Here is a 23,122-nt window from a genome sequence, read left to right on the forward strand (position 1 = left end):
CATAGAGCATGCGTCTTTAGATGATAAAACATGCATGTCAGATCAGATACTGATGTTTACCATAAACAGAACAGGATTCTGGGGTTGGGACTGGTGGAGACAAGAGAGGGAATCCCCGTGCTCCAGACAGGAGGATCTTGGTGGGGAGGCAGCACTTGAGCTGCCTGGTGGGTGGAAAGGAGTGTAGGCAGAGAAAATAGCAGAGGAGCATCTGGGTAGATCAGAATTTGACATCTTCTAGTGATAGAGAAAAGCCCTATAGTAGCAAAGAATGAAGGGAACACAGGGAAGGGGCACGGAGGAGCAGAGGCCAGGCTAGAGATTCTAACCACACTGCACATTAAAGCCACTTGAGGAATTGAAAATATTTCCAGTATCTAAGCCCCACCCTCCGGACATGGCGATTTAATTGGTCTGGGGTGGGACTCTGGCATTGGCATTTTATAAATGCTCCCCAAGGAATTCCATGGTACAGCCTGGACTGAGGACATGAGTCTCGGATATGTATGCAGAGTTTTTAACGGCCATGGTAAGGAGTTTAATCTTAGTTTAGTGCTAAGGAGTAGGGGAAGCCATTGGACAATTTACCCTAGGAAAGTACCATATATGCCTTTAAAAAGTGTCACTTCAACCACTGTGTGGGGAGTGAAGGTAGGAGGTCATTAAAACAACCAACTTGAGAAGTAATGGTGTTATGGAGCACAGTGCTATCAGCAGAGAGTAAGAACGGTTGCTCAGTCTGAGGATGAGTTTTTGGAGGTTGTAGGTACAAGATGGATTGGGTTTAGGATGTGACACAAAAGGGCATCCAGGCTGTTTCAGAGTTGACCTGAGTAACTGAGTGGATGGTGGGTTCCACTCACAGAGGTGGGGAGGTGAGAAGAAGCAACTTTGAGAAGCAGATGGAATCATTGCATGGATTAGCGTGAAAGCCTCCTGCTGGATTGCTTTCTACGTTCAGGAAACCAATAGATGTGGGCAGCCAAATGAGGTTGGTTAAAATGTCCTGAGAAATCCATTTTCCACAATGCTGAGCACTTTTTCAAAGTGCTCCATAGTTTAGGGGAGAAAAACAAACAAACAAAAACAGTTGTTCATGTTGGTGCGTTGAGCCTGTGACCAGAAGGGAAACTGTGAAGGTGTCAGTTTCTTGCATGCAGGGGACACACTGGGTTTAGGAGAAAGATTGGCTTTGGGAGATTGTCCTCCACACAAAATATGCTACAGTAATTAAAGGTGGTGGTAATAGGCAGAGTCCAGAACAACAGGTGAATAATGGCTGATAATTAAGGCGACTGTTGTTCACAGCTAAGCTATTTTATAACCTGAATCTAACTCGTATTAGAATTTTCTTTCCTTGACCAGACTCTGGAGTTCAGCACTTCAAGAGTAACCCAGATTACTAAAATGAAATGATTGGAATTGTTTACTTTTACAGTGAGAACTATGGAATTTGTTAGAAGTTTACTAGTCTTCCAGTGGAGGAAATAGATTAAATTGCTTAGGTGGAACTTTTTTTTTTTTTCATAAGTTGCTGTATGGGGGCAGGGGTAGTCTGAAAGCTTAGTGAAGGCAGGAGTAGTTTCTTACAGTTTTGGGTTTTTGATTTTTGGTTTTTTTAAATATGTAATTTATTTATTTTAATATTCTTTGGTGTTTTGCCTACATGTATATCTGTGTGAGGGTGTCAGATCCTCTGGAACTGGAGGTACAGACATCTGTGAGCTGCCACATGGGACCTGGGAATTGAACCTGGGTCCTCTGAAGAACAGTCAGTGCTCTTAACTGTTGAGCCAACTCTACCATCCTCAGTTTCTGTTTTTTTTTTTTTTTTTTTCTAAATTTACTTTTTATAATTAATTCACTTTACATCCTGATTTTAGCCCCCTCCCTCATCTCCTCCTAGTCCCTTCTTCTTCCCCTCCATTCCTCTCCCCTAGTCCTCAGAAAGGGGAGCCCTCCTCCTCTACCATCTGACCCTAGCCCAGTAACTCTTAGGACTGCCTGCATCCTCTTCTTCTTTGGCCTAGCAAGGCCCCCACCAGGAACCAGATACACTCAATCTGTTAGAAGAAGTTGGGAAGAACCTTGATTTCTTTGGCACAGGAGACAATTTCTTGAACAGAACACCAACAGCTCAGGCTGTAAGATCAACAATAAGTAAATGGGACCTCAGGAAACTGAAAAGTTTCTGTAAAACCAAGGACACTTTCAACAAAACAAAACGACAGCCTACAGACTGGGAAAAGATCTTCATCAACCCTATATCCAGTCGAGGGCTAATATCCAAAATATATAAAGAACTCAAGAAATTAAACTCCAACAAACCAAATATTCCAATTTAAAAATTGGGTACAGAACTAAACAGTGAATTCTCAACAGAGGAATATCGAATGGTGGCAAAACATTTAAAGAAATGCTCAACATCCTTAGTCATCAGGGAAATGCAAATCAAAACGACTCTGAGATTCTATCTTACATCCATCAGAATGGCTAAGATTAAAAAAAAAACAAACAAACTCAAGTGATGGCACATGCTGGCAAGGATGTAGAGAAAGGGGAACACTCCTCTATTATTGATGAAATGAAAACCTGTACAACCACTTTGGAAATCAATGTGGTGCTTTCTCAGACAATTGGGAATAGTGCTACCTCAAGACCCAGCTATACCACTCCTGAAAATATACCCACAAGATGCTCCACCATTCAACAAGGACATTTGCTCAGCCATGTTCATAGCAACTTTATTCATAATAGCCAGAATCTGGAGACAACCTAGATGTCCCTCAACCGAAGAATGGATGCAAAAATTGTGGTACATTTACACAATGGAATACTACTCAGCAATTAAAAACAAGGAAATCATGAAATTTACAGGCCAATGAATGGAAGTAGAAGATCATCCTGAGGGAGATAAACCAGAACCAGAAAGACATACATAAAATATACTCACTTATCAGCAGATATAATACAAGATAACTGTACTACAATTCACAGACCTAGAGAAACTAAATAACAAGGAGGATTCTGCGGAGGATGATTAATTCTTATTCAGAAAGGCAAATAGAATAGGCGTCCAAAGCGATGAAGAGAGAAAACAGAATGCGAGCCTACCATAAATGTCCTCTGAAAGACTCCACCCAGGAGCGGATTATAGCAGATGCCAAGACTCACAGCAGAGCACAGAGAGTAGCAGGAAAGACTGGAGGAACAGTAGGAGCCACACTGGGCAGGAGCTCCATAAGAAGACCAACAGAGCCAACAATTCTGGGCCTTGGGGGGACCTGCAGAGACTGATGTGCCAACCAAGAACCATGCATGAAGACTTAGACCTCCTGCTCAGATGTAGCCAATAGACAGCTCAGCCTCCACATGGGTTCCCTAGTAAGGGGAGCAGGGGCGGTCTCTGACATGGACTCTGTTGCCCGCTGTTTAATCAGTTTCTGTTTTTTAATGTCTATCAGCGTTGCTCATTCTGAGGGTTTTTGTTTGTTTGTTTTGTTTTTTTCAGGGAAATTATGAGATCTTGACTGAATTGTTGGTCTGAATGGCTGAGCAAGAGGGCTTGAATAGAGGTTTTTAATGACTCTTCTGGGCACTGTGCTCTTACTAGCAAAACTCAGTGTGGTTGCCTTTGTTGGAAGGCAAGAGAATTCTGGGTGGTGCAGGTATTTAGAAAATGTCCAACATATAAAACTCCTTAATAAAAGGTTTGTGTTAGCTCTGAGCCTCAGGTAGCAGCTGGGCTCAGTATTCCATTGTGTAAATGTACCACAATTTTTGCATCCATTCTTCGGTTGAGGGACATCTAGGTTGTCTCCAGATTCTGGCTATTATGAATAAAGTTGCTATGAACATGGTTGAGCAAATGTCCTTGTTGAATGGTGGATGTTGATGCTGACTTTGGAAATGCAAAGTGTCATTGCTCCCCAATGAGCTCCTTTATGGCAAAAGCAACTGAGAGTGTTCATTGCCAGTCGGCCTGCTTAATGGATTTTGTCCTCATTCTCTCTTAGATAACTGCAGTGACTTGAACTCAGAACTTCAGAGAGTACTGACGGGGCTGGAGAGTGTTGTCTGCAGCAGGAAGAAGAGCAGCTGCAGCCTCTCTGTGGCCGAAGTGGACAGGCACATTGAGCAGCTCACCACAGCCAGCGAGCACTGTGACTTGGCCATTAAGGTGGGCCTTCCTCCCCCTCTGCTTGGCTTCTTGAGGTCAGGGGCGGAGAGAGGGCAAACTCCTTTTTTGACACATGGTTTTACTGAATACCTATTAGCCATCAAAAGCCATGCAAACATATTGATTCATCAGCTAGAAGAAGGAGCCCTATAAATATTTGTCGGGCTAAATTACTTCAGGGGGGAAAAAAGAAAAAGAAATGGCTTTGTACTAAAAAGGATGATTTACTTGGAGAGCATCGCATTATAGTAGCATTAAATCACATCATTTTGGTATAGTCCACTGTACTATTTTTCCCCCTTTTCTCTTTGAGGTAAGATATCAGTATGCAGCCCTAGCTAGATGGAGCTTGCTGAACAAGGTAGCTCCACCCTCACAGAAATCCACCTACCTCTGCCTCCCAAGCACTAGGTTTAAAGTGCGCATCACCATGCACAGCCACCATAGTGCCCTTAGGTTGCAAGTTGACCTTAGGTGCTTTCTTACAGACTTAAGGTTTCTAGAATTCAACTTTGCTTGTCTAAGTCACCTCAACCCTAGCTGTATCTGGGTCTCAGCCCCACCCTTCCTGAGAAACTAGGTGGTGAGAGGCACTCAGAGCATGCACCCAGCCTCACCTCTTTTGGAATAATGGGGAAGCCAAGCCCCTCTTGATCCTGGGCCTCAGGTGTCTTTCTATTACTTCACCTTGGCTTAGGGTCCTGGGCCTAGCAATGTACACTTGCAAGTCTTCCAGGAACTTATGAAAAGGGACAATCTAGTCCCAAGTTTCTGTCACGAAGAATTCTGGATTTCCCAAGAGGGTGGTGGTGCCTCTAGATGAATCATGAAATGCTATTGCAGCTGCCTTTCCAGTTTTCTTCCTCTAGGTTGCAGATGGACAGGTGCTAGCATTGGGTGAAAGGAGAAGCAGACGCTCACTGGTGCTTCCTTCTCCAGTGTCTCCCAAGTCTCAGATTTGACTGTAATGTTAACTTGGGGGTGGGAGGAAGGCTCCATCCTTCTCACTTGGGGTGGGCAAGGACTTCTGGTAACTAGCTATAGAGAAAACAGAACCAGATAAACTCTTTTGGATTTGAAAAGGACAAAGCACCGTGGGGACAAGGGCAGCAAGATTTGGGTGAATGTGTTCCTCCTAGGGGAGCTGGTGTGAGCTCTTGAGAATGGCTGGCCACTATGGTACTCTTCTGTTTCTCATCATTCAGCATTCTCTCTGCTCAGCAGTTCCCCTTCCATTAGACAGCCAGCTGGCCTGGGCTCTTTGTCAATGACAATATGGATAAACAGTTCTCAGAGCAAGCAGAGGAGTTTGTCCTAACTGTGTGCATCCTCCCGATCCTTTAGGCATGTGTTTAAACTGAAATTTTTAAAAGAACTCTGTAAATAATATTAATTTTTTTTTCTTCTATTTGGTTTGTATCCACCGTATTAACTAAACAAATCAATCCCTGAGTCTGAAGAACCTCCAGTACTGGCCCATTCTTTCCTGTGTGTCACTGAAACTTTATTTTTGTCTCTGCTGTCTTGGGACCAAGCCTCATTCACACCACCTGAATTCCAATGTGACACCAAGAGGGGGAAACGGTGGTGTGACCTGCCTTACTGCTGAGCTGGCTCACGGGAGGCCTGTAATTTAGGAAACTTACAATTAGAGACTGTGTGCATCCTGCAACCTCGTGTTTGTCACAGCATTATCAGGATCACTCACTGGCCTGCTGCCTGTTTGCAAAGTGACCAGCTCTGGCGCTCCTAAAGGAAATAAACCTTGTGTAGCACCCAGAAGGACCCTGTGTTGTTAACTCTGGTGACTGCCGAGTACACAAACCATGATTCAGGCAAGTGAGGAGAGAATGACCCAGGGGCATGGCTAGGTTCTAGGGATCTCCACCTCACTCCCGGGCTCACAGGCTTCCGGGCTGTCACCATCCTTCCTGACCCCTTTCTCCAGGGGAGTTAGCCTGGCTTTGATGTCTCACTGTGTTTTTCAGACAGTTGAGGAGATTGAGGGAGTTCTTGGTCGGGATCTGTATCCCAACCTGGCTGAGGAGCGGTCCCGGTGGGAGAAGGAGCTGGCTGGATTGCGGGAAGAGAATGAAAGCCTGACCGCCATGTTGTGCAGCAAAGAGGAGGAGCTGAACCGGACCAAGGCTACTATGAACGCCATCCGTGAGGAGCGGGACAGGCTCCGGAGAAGGGTGAGCTTGCAGCCAGGCCTGGCTTAGGTCTGGGATGGGATTGGGTGGGCAAGGAGAGCAAAGGGAACCTTACAGATTCTCAGTCTTGGGACTCATCAGTTCTGAAGTCATTCATAAAAGTAGTTCAAAACAGATCCTTAGGGGTAGAGCTAAGATTATAAATACACTGTTCTCAGGAATCCTAAATCTGAGAGATGGTAAAATTATGTCAGGGCAGCCAATCTCAATCTACTCTACTGGGATATGTTTCTTCCACTAACTCAATTTAAGATATTCTGCTAAGACAGTCTAATGATATTATAATTGGAAAACATAGAAATTTCCCTAGTTCTTTCTTCACATTTTTCTTTAACTATATAGTAACTCTTCTCATTTATATTGAGTAATGTAAAAGTGTCTTCTACAGACTATTATAACTGTACATGTGTATGAGTACCTGTGTACTTGTGTACATGTGTATATACGTATACATTTGTTAGTGTGCACCCATGTGGTTTTGCACAGGTGTATGTGAGAATGTGGCAGGGTGTCCTCATATCACGAGGACCCATGATTGTTGGAGAACTACAGTGACAGGACCTACTTCTGTCACTGAAGATGCTGATGGTACAGCATCGACGCCTTTGCACTAACTTTTCCAAAGATGCATGTCCACCTGCCAGAACCCAGAAGTTCTTTGTCTGGCTCTGGCTTTGAGCTATGATTGGACCGAGGGTGGAAGGACTGATTCTGCTAACAGAAACAGTTCCTTCTAAACTTCCCTCTGAACTAGGAGGCTTCCTCTGCTGTCTGACTCAGTGCAGGAGGGTGCACTCTAGCCGTTCTTTGATGGATGATTCTGCACACGGAGCTGAATGATAGGCATCTAGTAGGCTCACGGACCTACCTGTGTGGTTGCTGCGTGTCCTTAACCTGGGAAGTAACTTATTTTTCAATGGGGTTGGCATTTGTAAATCATTCTGTTTTTCATAGATCTATTTTTATTTTAATTATGTATATGTGCCTGTATGTGGGTGCTGGCGCTTGAGAAGTACAGATGCCTATGGTAGCCAGAAAGTGTTGGATCCCCTGGGGTTGGAATTACAGGTGGTTGTGAGCTGCCAGACATGGGGTACTAGGAGCTGAATTCTTGTACTCTGCAAGAGCAATAAGCCAGTATTAACTGCTGAGCCATCTCTCCAGCCCCAGTCATTCTGTTTTTACCCTGTATGCAAATATTTTTAATTTTTATTGGGTATAGATATGGAATAAATTGCTGGTTTTGAAGTTGCCAACTCTGTCCCTCATTGTGGCTAATGTCATAATTAAAGAGCCACTATTCTGTCTCTATCTGGATAACATCTTTCTGAACTCACATAAGCATGTTTCTAGAACCCAGCTGTATCAGATACTCCCAGTCAGCAAAGGCTTTATCTGGGGATCCTGATGAATTTGACTTAGCATGGAGGCCTATACCACCTGTAATTTCCTGGATCACACTCCCAATCTTGATGACTGATAGTCTAATTAAGTGTGTGCTTACTTTTTATAGTGTGCATTCTCACTGCTCATGTTTTGCAAAATTAACCCTGGCCCTGGGTGTAACCATATCTTGTGGTTTAAAATAAATTTATTTCTCTAATATGCGTTGCTGAAGCACACGGGAGCCTTCCTTTCATCCAGAGCTCTTTTCCACTCTAGAGGCCAGCACAAAGAACACTGTATTGTAGAGATACATCCGTCATATAGCAGAGTCTCAGAACCAGACTGCCTGGGCCACAGCCTGACCTGCAAAAGTCCTGCAAGTGTTTGGCAAGATACCTGACCTCTCTGTGTCTGTTTGCTTCACCATGCATTAAGAGTAACGGTGGTCCCTGGTGCAGGAAGATTAAATAATGCTCACAAAATAGTTACGCTGTGCCCAGCACACTGTAAATGCTCAAGGCTTACTTTTGAGTAATATGGAAGATTTACCTTTACACCTTCTTTTTATCGATAAGAATCCCTTGGTGTTTGAATGTCTCTAACCTGGACAATGAATAATTAAGTGTAAGTAATGCACATCTGAGTACATGCACTTCAATCAAACATGTAGCATTTTTACCCAGCGTGTTGTGCTGTTGTTATATTTTATGTAATTTATATAATGTGAACCTCATTTATCTTCAAATGACAAAATTTAAAGGAATGTGCGTTATTTCTTCAAAGGTCCTCTGGAATTTGTATGTTTACCCATGAGCTGGAGTAACGCCTTTTCATTTCTAGACAATTGTGAACATTAAAGAATTTTCTAGATACTTTTGAATGCCAGTTCTGTAGACTTTAAACACTGGGAGACACCCCCCCCCCCATCACTCAGGGGTTTGTCTCTTGTGGTCTTCTGTTTGCATGATCTTCAGCCTTGGAAAGAGGCTAAGGTTCAATTTCATTTTGTCTCTGAGAGTCTGCATAATGCATGGATGTTTTGCCTTTCTGTCTCTGTTGCGGCTCTGAGATCACAATTTACCAGTGTACCTGAAAAGCAAGTGAGGCTGGAGTTTTTCCTTTGCCCATCTTTATTGCTCAGACTTTGACTAGATCAATGAAATTGGTGCTTGTCCCCTGCCTGTAATTAAACCAAGTGCTCTCCATAGGTCTTCGGAGCCTTGTTCAAGATTTAATTAAATTAGATCTTTAATGCAGTCAGTTAACAAATTGAGCTACTTAGCAGAGCACTAACCAAGGGACAGCAGGCAAATTTTATTATTGGTCTCTGTTCATTATTAAATGAGATAATTATTTGCTTTTGAGCATCCTGCCATATAGCCACTTATTTCTTCACACTTACAAAAAGCAGATTCAATCTCAGCAAAGTTGCATTAATGACTCAAGAAAGGAAATGCTCTGTTCTTTCACTTACTTGTACTCTTCATAAATGGTTAGTGTTCTCTGGCCAGGTGGCGGTCACAGTGGGGATTCTGGAGAGTTGTTGCAGTGTTATATGTCAAGGGGTGAGGACAGTGGGCTCAGAAGTACACATAAAAGAGACATGTGCTGGCAAAGTACCGTTTCTTCACAGCGTTTGCCCAAACTGCTTAGGTCAGCTGCCATGTGGGCCAAAATGATCCACTCTTTCCCTGGTTTGGCAGAGCAAGTGTGGGACCACAAAGCCAGTGAGTCCATGCCCCGTTGAATCATAGCCTTGAAATAAACGGATCACAGCGTCCCTTTGGAAGCCTTATGTTTTTTTAGAAAGTTGTGCATGTCCACAGCGTAAGGTGGTGGCCCCAATTTCTTCCTTATGCCCTGCGTCCTACCCAAGTGTTTTCTCTGTGTTGAAGTGAGTTCCACGTCCCTCTCCGTGGATGCCTGGGCACTTTCCCTGGTCAGCACCATAACTGATGTCATCTAGTTGCCCCGCAATTTAGCCTGGAAGCCTTACTTCAGTGATCTTAGGAGAAAGCTCTTTGTGGGTGTCGCCGCCATGAATTGTGTGGCGGCTGATTACCACACAGTTGCCTGTGTTCTTGTCCCAGCGTCACAGTTTGCCGGCCTCCCGTCTCACTTAGCCCAAGAGCCCCCTCCCTATCCCTCACCCTCCTTCCTGTCCTCTATAATGTCAGCTTTTATGTCTGGCACCTGGAGATTTTGCTGTCTTTCTTTTACCCTTGGCAGTGAGTTTCTCTGTCTTCTTCATGAGGCATTTCCATGCATTGTTCACAGGAGTACCGGTTGGATTTAGCTGAGGCCCTCTTAGGCTGAAATTTCCAGTTGTTCTGTGTGCAGTTACGGGAACAGCAACCTTTGAACAGCTCTTTTCAGCCACGCTTATCTTTGTGAGAGAATCTGTCGGTGTGAATCTCTTCCCTGCTGCCCATCTTGTGGGGAGACTGGCCGCCTCTCCTCAGATGCACCACAGAATGTTCTACTTCTGCCTTCAGTGGGAGTGTCGTCTTACTTCTATTGGCTTTTTGAAGTCTGTCCCACTCTTGTTTCTACGACTGCCCCGTATACATTCTTCTCTTTTTTTTTTTTTTTTTTTATCTTTTACTATTATTTTAATAAGGTCTCCAGAGTTAGAAAAAAAATACCTCCTCGGTGTTGACTTGAATGAAAGCTCAGCTGAGCTCTAGGCACTGCTGTATTGGCTTGACCATCCGAATCTTTTCTTTCTTTGTTATTCTAGGTCACATTCCTTTCTCCTGTCTAGCATCCGCTAATTCCCTTTATTACATCTAGAAGAGAAAAATGTACTGTGAGAGTCCCTCCAGCTTCCACCTTCCATCTTCTTTCTGCAAATTCACCTTCTTTCTGCCTACCCATGCCTACCCTTTCTTCCTGTCCCCAGTGGAGCAGATGTTCCTCTCTCTGCCCTCCACTGACCCTTTGCCTATGTCTTCTTCCTAACTACCCTTCTCTCCTCCCTAGGCTTTAACCATACCCAGACTTCCTAAATATATACCTTTGTCTCTGATCAGCTTCCTTAGAGTTTCTGTTTATTTGTTAAGAAAGGGTCTGTCTATATAGCCCTGGCTGTTTTGGAACTCTCTATGTAGACTAGGCAGGAGTTTCCTCAAATTCCACATGTCCAATGCTGATATTTTTCTCTCTGGGGATGGGGAGTGAGGAGGGGCTCTCTCTCTCTCTCTCTTTCTCTCTCTCTCTCTCTCTCTCTCTGTGTGTGTGTGTGTGTATGTACACTTCCACTACACTGAGGAATACCATGATTTACAGTGTCACCCAGCTTCAAGTGTGGGCAGCTGTTTAATTTCTTTGAGTAACTATGCAGCCCTAACTGACCAGTACAGTAACAACTAGCCACATACAACTTTTCAAGTTTGAATTAATATGAATTCTAGTCAAACACAACTTAAAATCACCTCCTTGGGTAAACTAGGCACACTGCAAGTCCTCGCAGGGTGACCTGTGCATCTGGTGCTGCCACCATAGACACAGCTGCTGTGGGACACTATTGTCATTAACAAGAGATTTTGTCTGAAGATAGTCCTACCTTCATACTGCACCGGGGGCATGTGGAAGGGACTAGCGTCCACACATCTGGGTAGGTACAGGGATGTGTCTTGACATGTTTATTCCTTCACTGAAACCCCAGTGTTCTTGTCTATACCATCAGCAAAGTTTTTACCTTCTTCCCCCTTGCTCTGATCCTCTGTAAACTAATCAAAACAGAACAAGCCCCCAAAACCATAAATGAGAGACAGAAGGAAGCAAGAGTCCACTGTCTTTTCTTCCTACTGTGAAGGAGAGGTACCCTTTTGCGTCTGCAATTGATGTTCCTTTGCGACTCCCTTTCCGTAATGGATTCCCATCATGTTTTGCTAGATTCTGAGCACTTGAAAAACAAGAGCCTTACCTTATACACTGTCAGAGTCCCAGTGTTTGGACATCTACATGGGCATCAGCTATGTACTGAGTTTAAGAGAATCGAGGAAGTAGCCTCCCAGGCTCAGGAGCTGGGGCAGAGGAACCCAATGCAGAAGGGTTGTCAGGACAATACATGGCTGTCCTAGACCCACCGGTTGTTGCCCTGGATACACTTTGGTTCTTGTCTGTCCCTATTTCAAAACATATATTTTGTAGACAAGAAAAGGATATTTCCTTCAATAAAGATGTCTTCAGTAACAGCAGGGCCACACTGACTCTATGGGTTGGAAAGGTGCAGCCTTCATTCCATCTTTCAACTCCTGTATCATGGCTCTTGATTTGCAGCCGTTCTGTATATGAATCTCCACAGGACCTTCACTGGGTCACATGTCTCTGCCTCAGCACCCCCATTTGTTCTCTTTTAAGATGCAGCTCATTGTCCTGCATCCTAGTCCAGGATGATCTTAGAGATCCGTAGTGTCATCCAATCTGCAGGGATTGTTCTGACATAGTCAAGTTCACCGGTATTATGTAGAATTTGGACATCACTTTTGAGGGAATCCTGATCTAAACCATTTCCATGGAAGGAGTGAAAAGGAGATCTCTGATAGCTGTTTGCCTGCCTCCAGGCCCTTGCCTAAGCTAATGTGGTTCATTGGGTAGTTTTGATATTGGCTCATTTAATCTCTAGGAGAAGGTGATGTAATCCCTCCAACTGCCGTTCTTTCCCTGTAGCTGACTAGCCTCCCTTCAGCTGGGTTTCCACCTACTGATGAACACTGTCATTTACAGATAAAGCATAATCCAAAAGGAAGGTGTTTGTTATCCTTGAATTTTCACACGGTCCTTAGCTTTTAAAACAAGAATGTATAGATTAGAAATTAGTTGTCCACATGAATGCACATAGGAAATGACTAGAAACAATTGTCTGAGAGCAGTTTGAAGGGACATATGAACCTTTTAAATTTTTAACTCTTAGCGTTATTTAGCTTTTCCACAGTCAACATTTAGTACCATTGTGATTAGAAAGCAATCTTTTCTAAACTATGGGTCATTTTTAATGATTTTTTAAAAATAAATTTGCGAGGACTATTTGTATTACTCAAAAGCCAACCATGGTATCTTTTGCCTGAATCCTTGAACTGGAGAAATGGAGGCAAAGGAGTTCCTGTAAGATCCAAGGCCAGCCTGGGCTAAAGAATAAGATCCTAGGGCTGGAGAGATGGCTCAGTGGTTCAGAGCATTGTCTGCTCTTCCAGAGGTCCTGAGTTCAATTCCTAGCAACTGCATGGTGGCTCACGACCATCTATATTGGGATCTGATGCCTCGTCTGCCATGCAAGTGTGCTTGCAGATAGAGCATTTATAAAACAAACAAATCTTAAAAAAAAAAAAAAAATCCTAACTCAAAAATCCTAACCAACCAAACTAGCCAAGTCTACTGGTTGGTGCTCCAGGATCAGGCCATCGCTTGTTTCCTTTCACGTTTAGACTAAATATAAGTTTTAGAATGATGTTAACTTTGTTAATTATTCAGGACCTCACTGACTCCAGGGAAGCTGCCAGGGAACGTAGTGGAAGCCTGGCCCCTCCCCCCTCTGCCCTGTGGCCTGATGAACCTCCACACTGACACTGCCTTTGGTTTGTTGGGGGACTGTTTCAGAATAAATTCCCATCAGGAATTCTGTTGGACTCCAGCAGGCATGTGTCTTTGCAGTCTTGTATGTTTTGATTGTGACCCTTATGTCTGTTGCGCTGTAAGGACATTGCACATTTCCAGCAATCCCCAGCTTCTGGAAGCCACAGCAAAGCGTTAGGCTCTTTTGATTGGCTTGACTATTGAATGCAATTTGCTCCAAGGGAATTTCCCTATTTTGGCTTATAATATGTTGATGAATTATTGAAATTTCAATTACTTTTGGTTCCCAAGATAGCAGGGTAGAGATAGCCCAGACATTTAATATGAAAGCTTTCTAGAAGCTCTTAGGGGGGAAGGGGGTTACTGCGTGTCTGCTCTCCGCCTTTGCCTGGAAGGGCTGTGGCAGCAAGAGTTGGCATAGAGGCTTGGCCCTGCTCTGCCTGTCTTTGATATCATAAGGCTTTGTACCCTTGGGTGAGTCACTCAAGGTATGGTTCCCTGACATTCGGCATTCACATCTTTGTGAGCCCATTAAATTTACAGATTCCTGGCTTCGTGCATCCCTGATAAATCTGGAACCGCTGGGGGTGGGGCTCTGCCACCTTGGTTTCCCAGTAGCCCTGTAAGGGGGATCTGGTATACCATAACGTTTAGAAAGTCTAGATCTAAGTGTCTATGTGTGCCTTCCTGGACTCAGTCCAAGCTGCCTGAGTCTGGTGCTTCATTCATGAGAACTTTCTCATGCTGTAGCCAATCTAAATTATATCAAACCAGGCTTGGTAATACTTGCCTGTAATTCTCGCACTCAAGAGGTCACAGGAGCACCAGAAGTTCAAGGTCACCTTGGCTGTGTAGCAAGTTTGATAATAGTCCTTGTACTCTGATGATTAAAGTATGCCCATGGTTATCGGAACAGTAGCAACTGTCCCCACCTCCTGGGATGTTTCTCCTCTTGGCGGTCACAGAGCAATAACCACAGGTAAGTGAGACTTAGATACTTTCATTGCAGTGTTAGTGTATCATATTTTATTTTATTTTTTCAAATTTTATGGTGTGGGTGTTTTGCCTGAATGCATATCTGCGCAGCATTTGTATGCCTGGTGCCTGTGAAAGCCAGAACAGAGCATCGGGTCCCCTGGGACTATGGGTAAACATAGTTGTGAGCTTCCATGTAGGTGCTTCAAATCGAATTCTGATCTCCTGGAAGAGCAGCCAGTGCTCATAACCACTGAGCTATTTCTCCAGCCCGAGTTTTGTGTCTTAAACGTATTCACAGGGCCTCGTTTTGTTTTGTTTTTGTTTTTTCATGCCTTGGCTAACTTGGTGTTCCTCCCTACTGTAGCAGCGATGCTCCTAGCCTTGGTTTCCTGGAGGAAGGCTGTTGGCACCTTCACCATCACTCCATCCTGACCTCATCTCTCTCCCCAAGCCTCTGTCTCTGATAACTCAGTTCATCCAGTACTGCATATCCTCCAGACAGAACTGTGCATGCAGTTCTATGTCCAAGCCCACCCTGCCTCAGCCAGGCCTCTGCCAGGCCCACCCTGTCATGTTCTCCTATGGAACCCAGCTCTCCTCTCACACACCTTCTTCTGTTCTCTAGAGTAGCTTCAGATGGAGGTACAGTCCTCCCAAGTTCTGCTACTGTTGTTTCTGGTGTGTGTGTGTGTGGGGGGGGGGTGTTGGGACTCTTGTTGTCTATCCCTGTGCGGGTCCTGAGTTTCCTAAGACTAGAGACCACATCCTTCTCTGCAGCGCCCACTGTGGCATCGGGTGCTTTTCTGGTATAGCATTCAGATACATATAAGACAAGCTCTCCTTAATGGCCCACCTCCTGCCTGTGTCGGGCCCTTCCGGTGCTTAGTTTGTAGATTCTTCTTCCTGCTTGTAGATAACAGGTGGCTGGCAGCAGTGACTGCCCTTAAGGACACGATGGCTTCCGTGGACCTGGCCAGCTGAACATCACAGTTGAAAACTTTGCCACCGGCTGCCTGGTTCTTTTGCTCTTTAACCCGGGAAACCACCAACTCTGTCTAAAGGGATTATGGTTTCAGGTCCGGGAGCTCCAGACTCGACTGCAGAGTGTGCAGGCCACTGGACCTTCCAGCCCTGGTCGCCTTACCTCTGCCAATCGCCAGATTAACCCCAGCACCGGAGAACTAAGCACCAGCAGTAGCAGCAATGACATCCCCATCGCCAAGGTGAGCTCCCGCAGTGAACACTTCTCGTCTGAGAACCCCAGCTGTGGCGGAGCCCACCATTGTGCAGGCATACCAGTGCACAGCCCCTTGCGGCGTCCCCTGGGACTAAGTGTCAGCTCTCACAAGCCGAGCTGCGGGGAGAGATAACCCACTAATAGGTTTAAGTCTCTCTCGGTTGCAACCTGTATACCAGATCTCATTAATCAGCCTACTGGAAAATGTCACAGCTGACAAGCCATTGCAGAGAGTTTTGTCAAGCGCGACCTCACAGTAGATGGGTACTTGCTTTCAAGGAACTATCAGCCCTTAGGGGACCCTGAGTGATGAAGCAATGATTTCCCCCTCAGAAGAATGACAGCTGTGCCAGCAAAAAGAAATGCATCATAATGCTGAGTGTGGAGGTGCATGCCTGTAATTCCAGCTAGGAGGGAGAGGCTAGAGGGTCCCTGTGATTTCCAGATCATCCAGGAATACATAGTGAGACACTGTCACAAAAAAAAAAAGAAAAGAAAAGAAAAAAGAAAAGAAAAGAAATACATCGTTCCCACTTGTTCTCAATACCCACTGCTTTTGTACAATCTCCTTTAAAAAAAAAAAAAAAGTCACGTGGTACAAATGGCAGGTGTCTTCCTGCCTGGCCGAGCTAATAGTCTCCACAATGAAGCTGTTTCTCAGCCTTCAAGTTTAGTAGGTTAAGTGAAACCATTGTTTCTTCACCACAAGTGATCTCCATCCCCTAAGGAACATTTTGAATAGTTACCACTGGAGTGCTGCTGGCATCTTGTGGCTAGAAGCCAGAGGCGCTGCAGAATAGCCCAGTCGGCAGAGCTGCTTTCTCTACCCCAGCTACCGAGCTGTTCAGCCCCAGATATGCTAAGGTTGAGAAGCCCAGTTTTAAGTGAAAGGCAGCAGGATTGAATCAGTGGATTTTTTTTTAAGTGTTTTAATGAATCGCTATAGTTTACAGGGCTAAAAGTTGTGTAATTGTGGCTCAGTCTATGTGGGAGAGTGGTCTGGACTTTTTGATTTTTTTTTTTTTTCAGATTGCTGAGAGAGTGAAGCTATCAAAGACAAGATCTGAATCATCATCATCTGACAGGCCAGTCCTGGGCTCCGAAATCAGTAGCATTGGGGTGAGTGTCGGTGAGGGGTAAGAAAAGGAAGAACCCAATACAGCCGCCCAGACCATGGCTCCTAGAGGCTAGAAATCTGTCAGTTAATTGAGTAGTAAATCATAATGGTTTCATCCCACAGAGGAAAAGTAAAATGTATAAAGTCTTTAAAGTCTCTAAATTGTTACTTCAGCTTTTAAGGTAGATATCTCACTCCCAGCCCCCTCCCACACTCGAACTCTTCCAAAAATGAAATAACATTTGTTTAGTTACCGGTGGTGCCAGTGAATGTCTTGAAGTATCTGCTTTATATCGCTGTGCTCCACGGAAACCTAGGGAGTTACAAAATTCCAAAAGAACTCTGTCTTTGCACATCCATCTTGAAGGGGGGAACACACTGTCCAGGGAGTGGGAATGCTGTCTTTGAAGTGTGGCCCAAAGTGAGCAGAGAATGGACAGGAACAGGACCTGCCTGTTCAGTATCAAAGGCTTCATAGCTGGCACCTGTAACCTCCAGGGAGTAGGACAGATGGCTGGCGAGGTGACAGTGGAACACGGTCGGTTCTTTAAGGTGTATGTTTTATGATTAGGCATGAAGTTGGGAGAGCGATCTGTCTGAACCTAGGGCAAGAGGAGAGAACCCAAAAAACAACCCCAAAACTCACTTTATTCTCCGAATTTGAAGCTTTGCACAGAGTAAAAACCACATGCATTCAGATTCTATGCCAAACCCAAACTGTGAGGAGAAAGGGGACAACAGTCAGCAAAGACTATGACTATAGAGTATCAGGAGGTCAAAATAGGAGAAAGAATTCTAGGCTGTAATTAAAGTGAAGAATGCGCGGGACTCTGGGAGAACTGACCTTCTGCTTCCTGTTTCCCAGCATTACCTATTCAGGAAGTGTAGCTGGGAGCTGATTGTGGCTCATACAATAGTCACTTTTTAATGCTAGAATCAGGCCAACTGAGACTCAGAAGGGTAACTGTCTCCTGGTGCCAAATGCTTAAGGAGTCTTGGCTTTAGAGTGTGGTGTGTGCCAAGTGTACCTGGGGAGCAGTGTTCCTGGATGGGCATCTCTGGAGGGAACTGCGTTCCTTTGTGCAGGTTTCCAGCAGTGTGGCAGAGCACCTGGCCCACTCACTTCAGGACTGCTCCAATATCCAGGAGATTTTCCAAACACTCTACTCACACGGGTCTGCCATCTCCGAGAGCAAGATAAGAGAGTTTGAAGTGGAAACAGAACGACTGAATAGGTAAAGAACAACCTGACATATTTCACGGTGGGGTGGGGGTGGGCGCTGCTTCCCTCCCTCTTTCTAAAGGGTCACCCAATGGGCCTGTGAATTGTGACGCGGGGCGAGATTGCCAGCCTGCTGTGATCGAGATGGAGAAGTGCTTGTGGCCGACAAGGTCAGCTTCACAGGGCCGAGACGGACAGTCACACGGGGCCTCTTGGTTAGGAAGGTTGCACGTGTGCATTCTGACTCTACGGATACCATTCTAAATCCTTGATCATTTATGAACAGGGCCTCTGCCTTCTCCTTTTCACGCCGGACCTTTCAAAGTGCATAGCGAGTCCTGGGAGTGATCCACAGAGAATGTCAAGTAGGTCACAATGCCTGCCAAGTGTGAGGGACTGCGCAGCAGAGAGTCCCAGCGGGAAGTCCTGGAATGTTGAGTCAGCGGCTGAGGCTGCTTGTGTGTGCCAGAAGTAGCAAAGGCAGTGTGCCGGAGCCATTCTTGGCACTGGCCCCACATGCTGGTCTATTTCTCTGCTCTTTCTGAGAGTTGTCTGGTTTTCTTTATGCTCTCTGCTCATGCGCACAAGCCTGGGTCCCCACATCCTGTCCTCACTGGTGGAGTTCACCATGTAACAGCTTTATAAATGCTTCCCGGTTCTCTTGCTAGAGACAGCTGGAAAATGCACTCCTGCCCCTTGGCAAAGGCAAGCTCAAGTGCAATCTCAGTGATGAGGGAGCTGCTTCAAAACTAAGAGCCAAACCTGCTGAGCACCCTGACTCAGCCTCTCTTCCATGCTAGCGGGATGGCCGCTTGAACTGTTTCCCAGAGTGGTGTGGCTGCCTTGCCTTAGTCTTTAGTGAGAGCACTAGAAGAGCTTGGAAGGCTCATGAGTTCATCAAGAAGGAATGCAGGCACAGATTCCTGTCTGCCGTCGCTTAATTCCATTCCTCTTGTGTGTGGCAAAATTGAATAAATCAAAGTAGCATGTTACTCCTCCCTGATATGAAGCTGTTTAGTTCTTGAGAACAAAGGAATTGTGGCGATCTAGGTCATTCTAAAGATTATTGTTTTAAATTAATGTACCGTGTCTGTGTGGGTCTGAGCACATGAGTACCAGGTACCTGTGGAGGCCAGAGGCATCAGCTATCCCTGAAGCTGGAGTTATAAGAGGTTGCAAGCTGCCTAACATAGGTGCTAGGAAGCGAACATGGATACTCTGCAAAAACAGTATGTGCCTTTAACTGCTGAGCCATCTCTCCAGGCCCATCTAAGTAATTTTACATCTTGAAATTAAACAGTTTCCTTATTAAATCCAAAGTCCTTTACAGTGCCAATCCTGATGATTACCTCATAGCAACAAAGCAGAAGCACTTTTCTCCACTGGTTTGGGAAGGCTTAGACCTGAATCAGATGTGCCTTTTTTCAAATGAAGGAAGCCACATGCCTTCAGGGGACCCTCATTTTAGCTGAAGATCTCTTCTTGGGGATTTCAGAGGTCTGCTTTGTTGCCAAAATCAGGGAGGCACCTTTCTTCTCAGTTATATGCACCCAGAAGAGAACAAAGACATGCTACTATTTAGTACTTGAAGCTCAGGTTATATGTTTAGCAGCACACAGTGGATACTCACAGAAAACGTCATAATAGTCAGCTTCTGAGGATAAGGCTAGTCTCACTCTTCAAATGAGAAAGCAAAGGCTTTGAAGTTGAAAGCAAAGAGATGAAGTCCAGAGAAGTATTGAACAGAGGCAGAATTCCAGACCCTGCCCTTTGCCCTCACCCTGTTGTCCTGTGATTATAGCTGCAGCCAGAACCTGAGACTTCTTAGAAATACTGTGTCCTAATGACTGTTACTTGGTTGTCTCAACATGAACTATTACTCTTTTAAAAAAATCGCTAGTCTTTGACTCAGATTTCCTTGAAGTAGGGGAACATCCCTACACAAAACTACTCATGTTGCACATATGTGTTAAATACCTACTGTGTGCTAGAGTATTTGGCATGAAAACAAATCAAAACAGAGAAGGCATCTGATCTAATGGAGCTTATATTCTGTTAGAAAATAAAGATGAAACACAGTAGAGGAAACATCAAGAAAGAGTAATCAGAGCCAGGTGGTAGTGGTGTACACTTTTAATCCCAGCAGTCAGGAGGCAGAGGCAGGTCTACTTTTGTGAGTTTGAGGCCATCCAGATCTACAGAACGAGCTCCAGGACAGCCACGGATACACAGAGAAACCCTGTCTTAAAAACCAAAACACCCACCCCTCCAAAAGGAAGGAATAAAGAAGAAAGAGTAATCAGGACCCTGAAAGAATCCAGGGTTATTTATTTGTTATTGTTGTCATTTTGGTGCTAGAGGTTAAGGCGAGGATCTTGTACATGCCATCCAACCATTTTACCCCTGAGCTGTATCCCTTGCCTGAGGGTTGTTTCTTGATAAGTAGTCCAGGGAGGTATATCTAATGAGGATTTATCGTGAGGTTTTAAGGAAAAAGGAACAACCATGACAAGGTTGGAAAAGGCTTAACCTCCCTGCTGGACCAAAGCGGTGTGAAGGAGAGGCCATGCAAAGGCCAGCGGGAAGGAGGTGGGGAGAGGCCCTGGAGGTACAGGAAGCAGGGGGACCACCAGGCAGTGGCTGGCAGGGGTGCAGATTCAGATTCCACAGCAGATTTTACTCTTTAGCCTAAATATAGTTAGAAGGCGTTTTAAATGGAAGAACAAAACCTGTTCTGCCTTCTGGTGCTTAGAGGCAAAAGCTAGAAAGAGTGGGAGCGGAGAGATGACTGTGATGAGCCAGTAGCCACAGCACATAATGGATTCAGAATATGGTAGGCCTCAGCCACGTTCGCTCTGGCTGTAAGAAGGAAAAGCTCTCAGGGATGCTGCCATGCTAGTTAGGTGAATGCAGTGGTGACTGTTACTATGGGGAAGGCAAAGGAGAGCAGCTTGAAGAAAATGGAGCTCCCCTTCAGTCTTAAATTGGAGGCAGTATGTGACCCCCCCTCAACCCCCAAATGGAAATGGCAAGAGGCAGCTGATGTGTAGGCCTGACACTCAGGGGGAGGTGTGTGCTAGAAGAGATGGGAAGTCATGGAAACAGAAATGCCTCTTGGAGTCACAGGCCTGAGCCCCTAGGAAACACCAACCCTCACAGCCTTTACATTCAGAAGAAGAGCAGCAGGGTGTCCTGACCTGACCAAGGAAGGTGTTTCAGGCTGGCATGGTTTAGAGGCAGCCACATGGAGGTCAGTAAGTAGAAAGAAGGCTTCTAATTTCCGGGGACTGCTACATTGAAATTATAAATGAGGGGGTGGGGACTATTGAAAGAAGCCAAAATGAACAAAACCAGACTCCCTGACCCATAGGAGTCTCCACTGCTCTCCCAACAGACAGGTCCTGTGCAAGCAGTTCCATTCTGCCCTAAGATTTATGCTCAAGGTGCTGGCTCTCACAACCCATCACCCTCAGGAGTGAGTTGCAAGTCTCTTGAAGGCTTCCCTCTGAAGACTGAAAGAGTGTGCTCTGTAGTCCTAGAAAATGGAAAAGCGGAAGGATCTATATTTGTTTTCTGGCTCTTCCTCTAACTCCTTGCTTTGACTATACAGTTCTGGTTGTACCAGTCACTGGTGTTGCTGGACACCTGGCCTAAAAGGCACTTTGAACGTGATCACACACTCCTGGTCCATTTCCCACTTAGGGACAACATGATGGCATTTCCCCGATAGCTCACCAAATCACTTTTTGCTAGTGTTCTGTGGTGCATGGGTAAGAGCAAAGGGTCTGTGCTGAGCAGCCTGGTTAAGGTCCAGGTATAGGAACTTGACCTTTCCGATCCGCCTGCCTCCCGAGTGCTGGGATTAAAGATGTGCACCATCCCACTCAGCCCCTAGTTTTTATTTTTCATTCATGTTGATTTTAATGCTTATTTCATTTTGTGCTGTTTTGTATCATTTACACTTGCTAAAAAGCCCAACAGTGCCATATCATCTGTGTGTGTGTGTTATATCTACAACTCCATGCACATTTGTGTACGTGTGGAAGAAAAAAACACCAAGTGCCTTTCTCAGTCACTCTCCACCTTCTTTTCATGAGGCAGGGTCTCTTACCTGAATCTGGAGCCTGCCAATTTGGCTAGGCTGTCTGGTGAGCAACCCCACTGATCCCCCTTTCTTCGCCTCCCCAGTGCTGGGTTGTAGACAGTGCCAGTTTGCCTGGCTTTTTAAGTAGGTGCAGGGGATGGAACTCAGAGCCTCACGCTTTTGCCACAAGCATTTTACTGGACTGAGCTGTGTCTCCAGTCTCCTGTATCCCCTGCGTGTTACATGTATGCATCTGTGTGTGTATGTTGCTCTGTGCCATATGTGAATTTTCATGTATGCACTCACCATGCATATATGTAGAAGCCAGAAGTTGATATTAGGTGCCTTTCTCTATTGTTCTTCACCTTACTTTTTGAGATGGGGCCTGTCAGCAAACCCTGAGCTCAGCCTTTGGCTAGGCTAGCTGGACGGCCATCTCTGGGAAGGTGCCTGACTCTGCCTGCCAAGCCACACCACAGGGACGTACAGATGCACGCCACCATGCCTGTGCGAGGGTCTATACACGGGTCCCCACGCTTGCACGGCAAGCCCTTTTTCTGCCGAGTCTCCCCTGCCACATTATCTTAATTTGAGACAAGCAAAATATCATCACGATTCTAGTGTGTGAAGTCAGTGTTTGTTTCTTTGTAGTCGTATCGAACACCTCAAATCCCAGAACGATCTCCTCACCATAACCCTGGAGGAATGTAAGAGCAACGCTGAGAGGATGAGCATGCTGGTGGGGAAGTATGAATCCAACGCCACGGCGCTGAGGCTGGCCCTGCAGTACAGGTAGGAAAGCCGGAGAAGGGAAGACACCTGGCTGTTCTTTGAATTGTTTAGCACTCATCCGTTAATAGATTTGCTTACAATTAATTAATATTATTAATAAAGTTATATTTTATAGGAATGTATGCTTATAGAGTAAATTGGTGCTGTTGATAAAATTAATGGATTAATAGAATTAAAATCATAAAATCTTATTCGTTTACTGTGTGCATACGTGCAGGCGTGAGTGCATGCGTGCCACAGTGCACGTACTGAAGTCAGAAGGTGACATGGGAATCATTCTTTCTTTCCACCATGTGGGCTGCAGATTTCGAGCCCAGTTTGTCAGTCTTAGCCAAT

General features: G+C 45.2%; 1 protein-coding gene across 5 annotated transcripts in view; it reads left to right on the plus strand.

Annotated features, from left to right (window-relative positions):
- Mcc (MCC regulator of WNT signaling pathway) overlaps window positions 1-23,122 on the plus strand; it is a 350,991-nt gene that overhangs the window by 290,873 nt on the left and 36,996 nt on the right. For all 5 annotated transcript variants that reach the window (XM_060377311.1, XM_060377312.1, XM_060377313.1 and 2 more), the window contains 6 exons: window positions 4,017-4,180; window positions 6,169-6,375; window positions 15,411-15,557; window positions 16,601-16,690; window positions 17,775-17,923; window positions 22,646-22,786. In XM_060377311.1, the coding sequence (XP_060233294.1) occupies window positions 4,017-4,180; window positions 6,169-6,375; window positions 15,411-15,557; window positions 16,601-16,690; window positions 17,775-17,923; window positions 22,646-22,786 (898 nt within the window). The remainder of the gene's footprint in view (window positions 1-4,016; window positions 4,181-6,168; window positions 6,376-15,410; window positions 15,558-16,600; window positions 16,691-17,774; window positions 17,924-22,645; window positions 22,787-23,122) is intronic.

Source organism: Meriones unguiculatus, chromosome 2 (assembly GCF_030254825.1).
Source record: "Meriones unguiculatus strain TT.TT164.6M chromosome 2, Bangor_MerUng_6.1, whole genome shotgun sequence".
NCBI classification, from domain to species: domain Eukaryota; kingdom Metazoa; phylum Chordata; class Mammalia; order Rodentia; family Muridae; genus Meriones; species Meriones unguiculatus.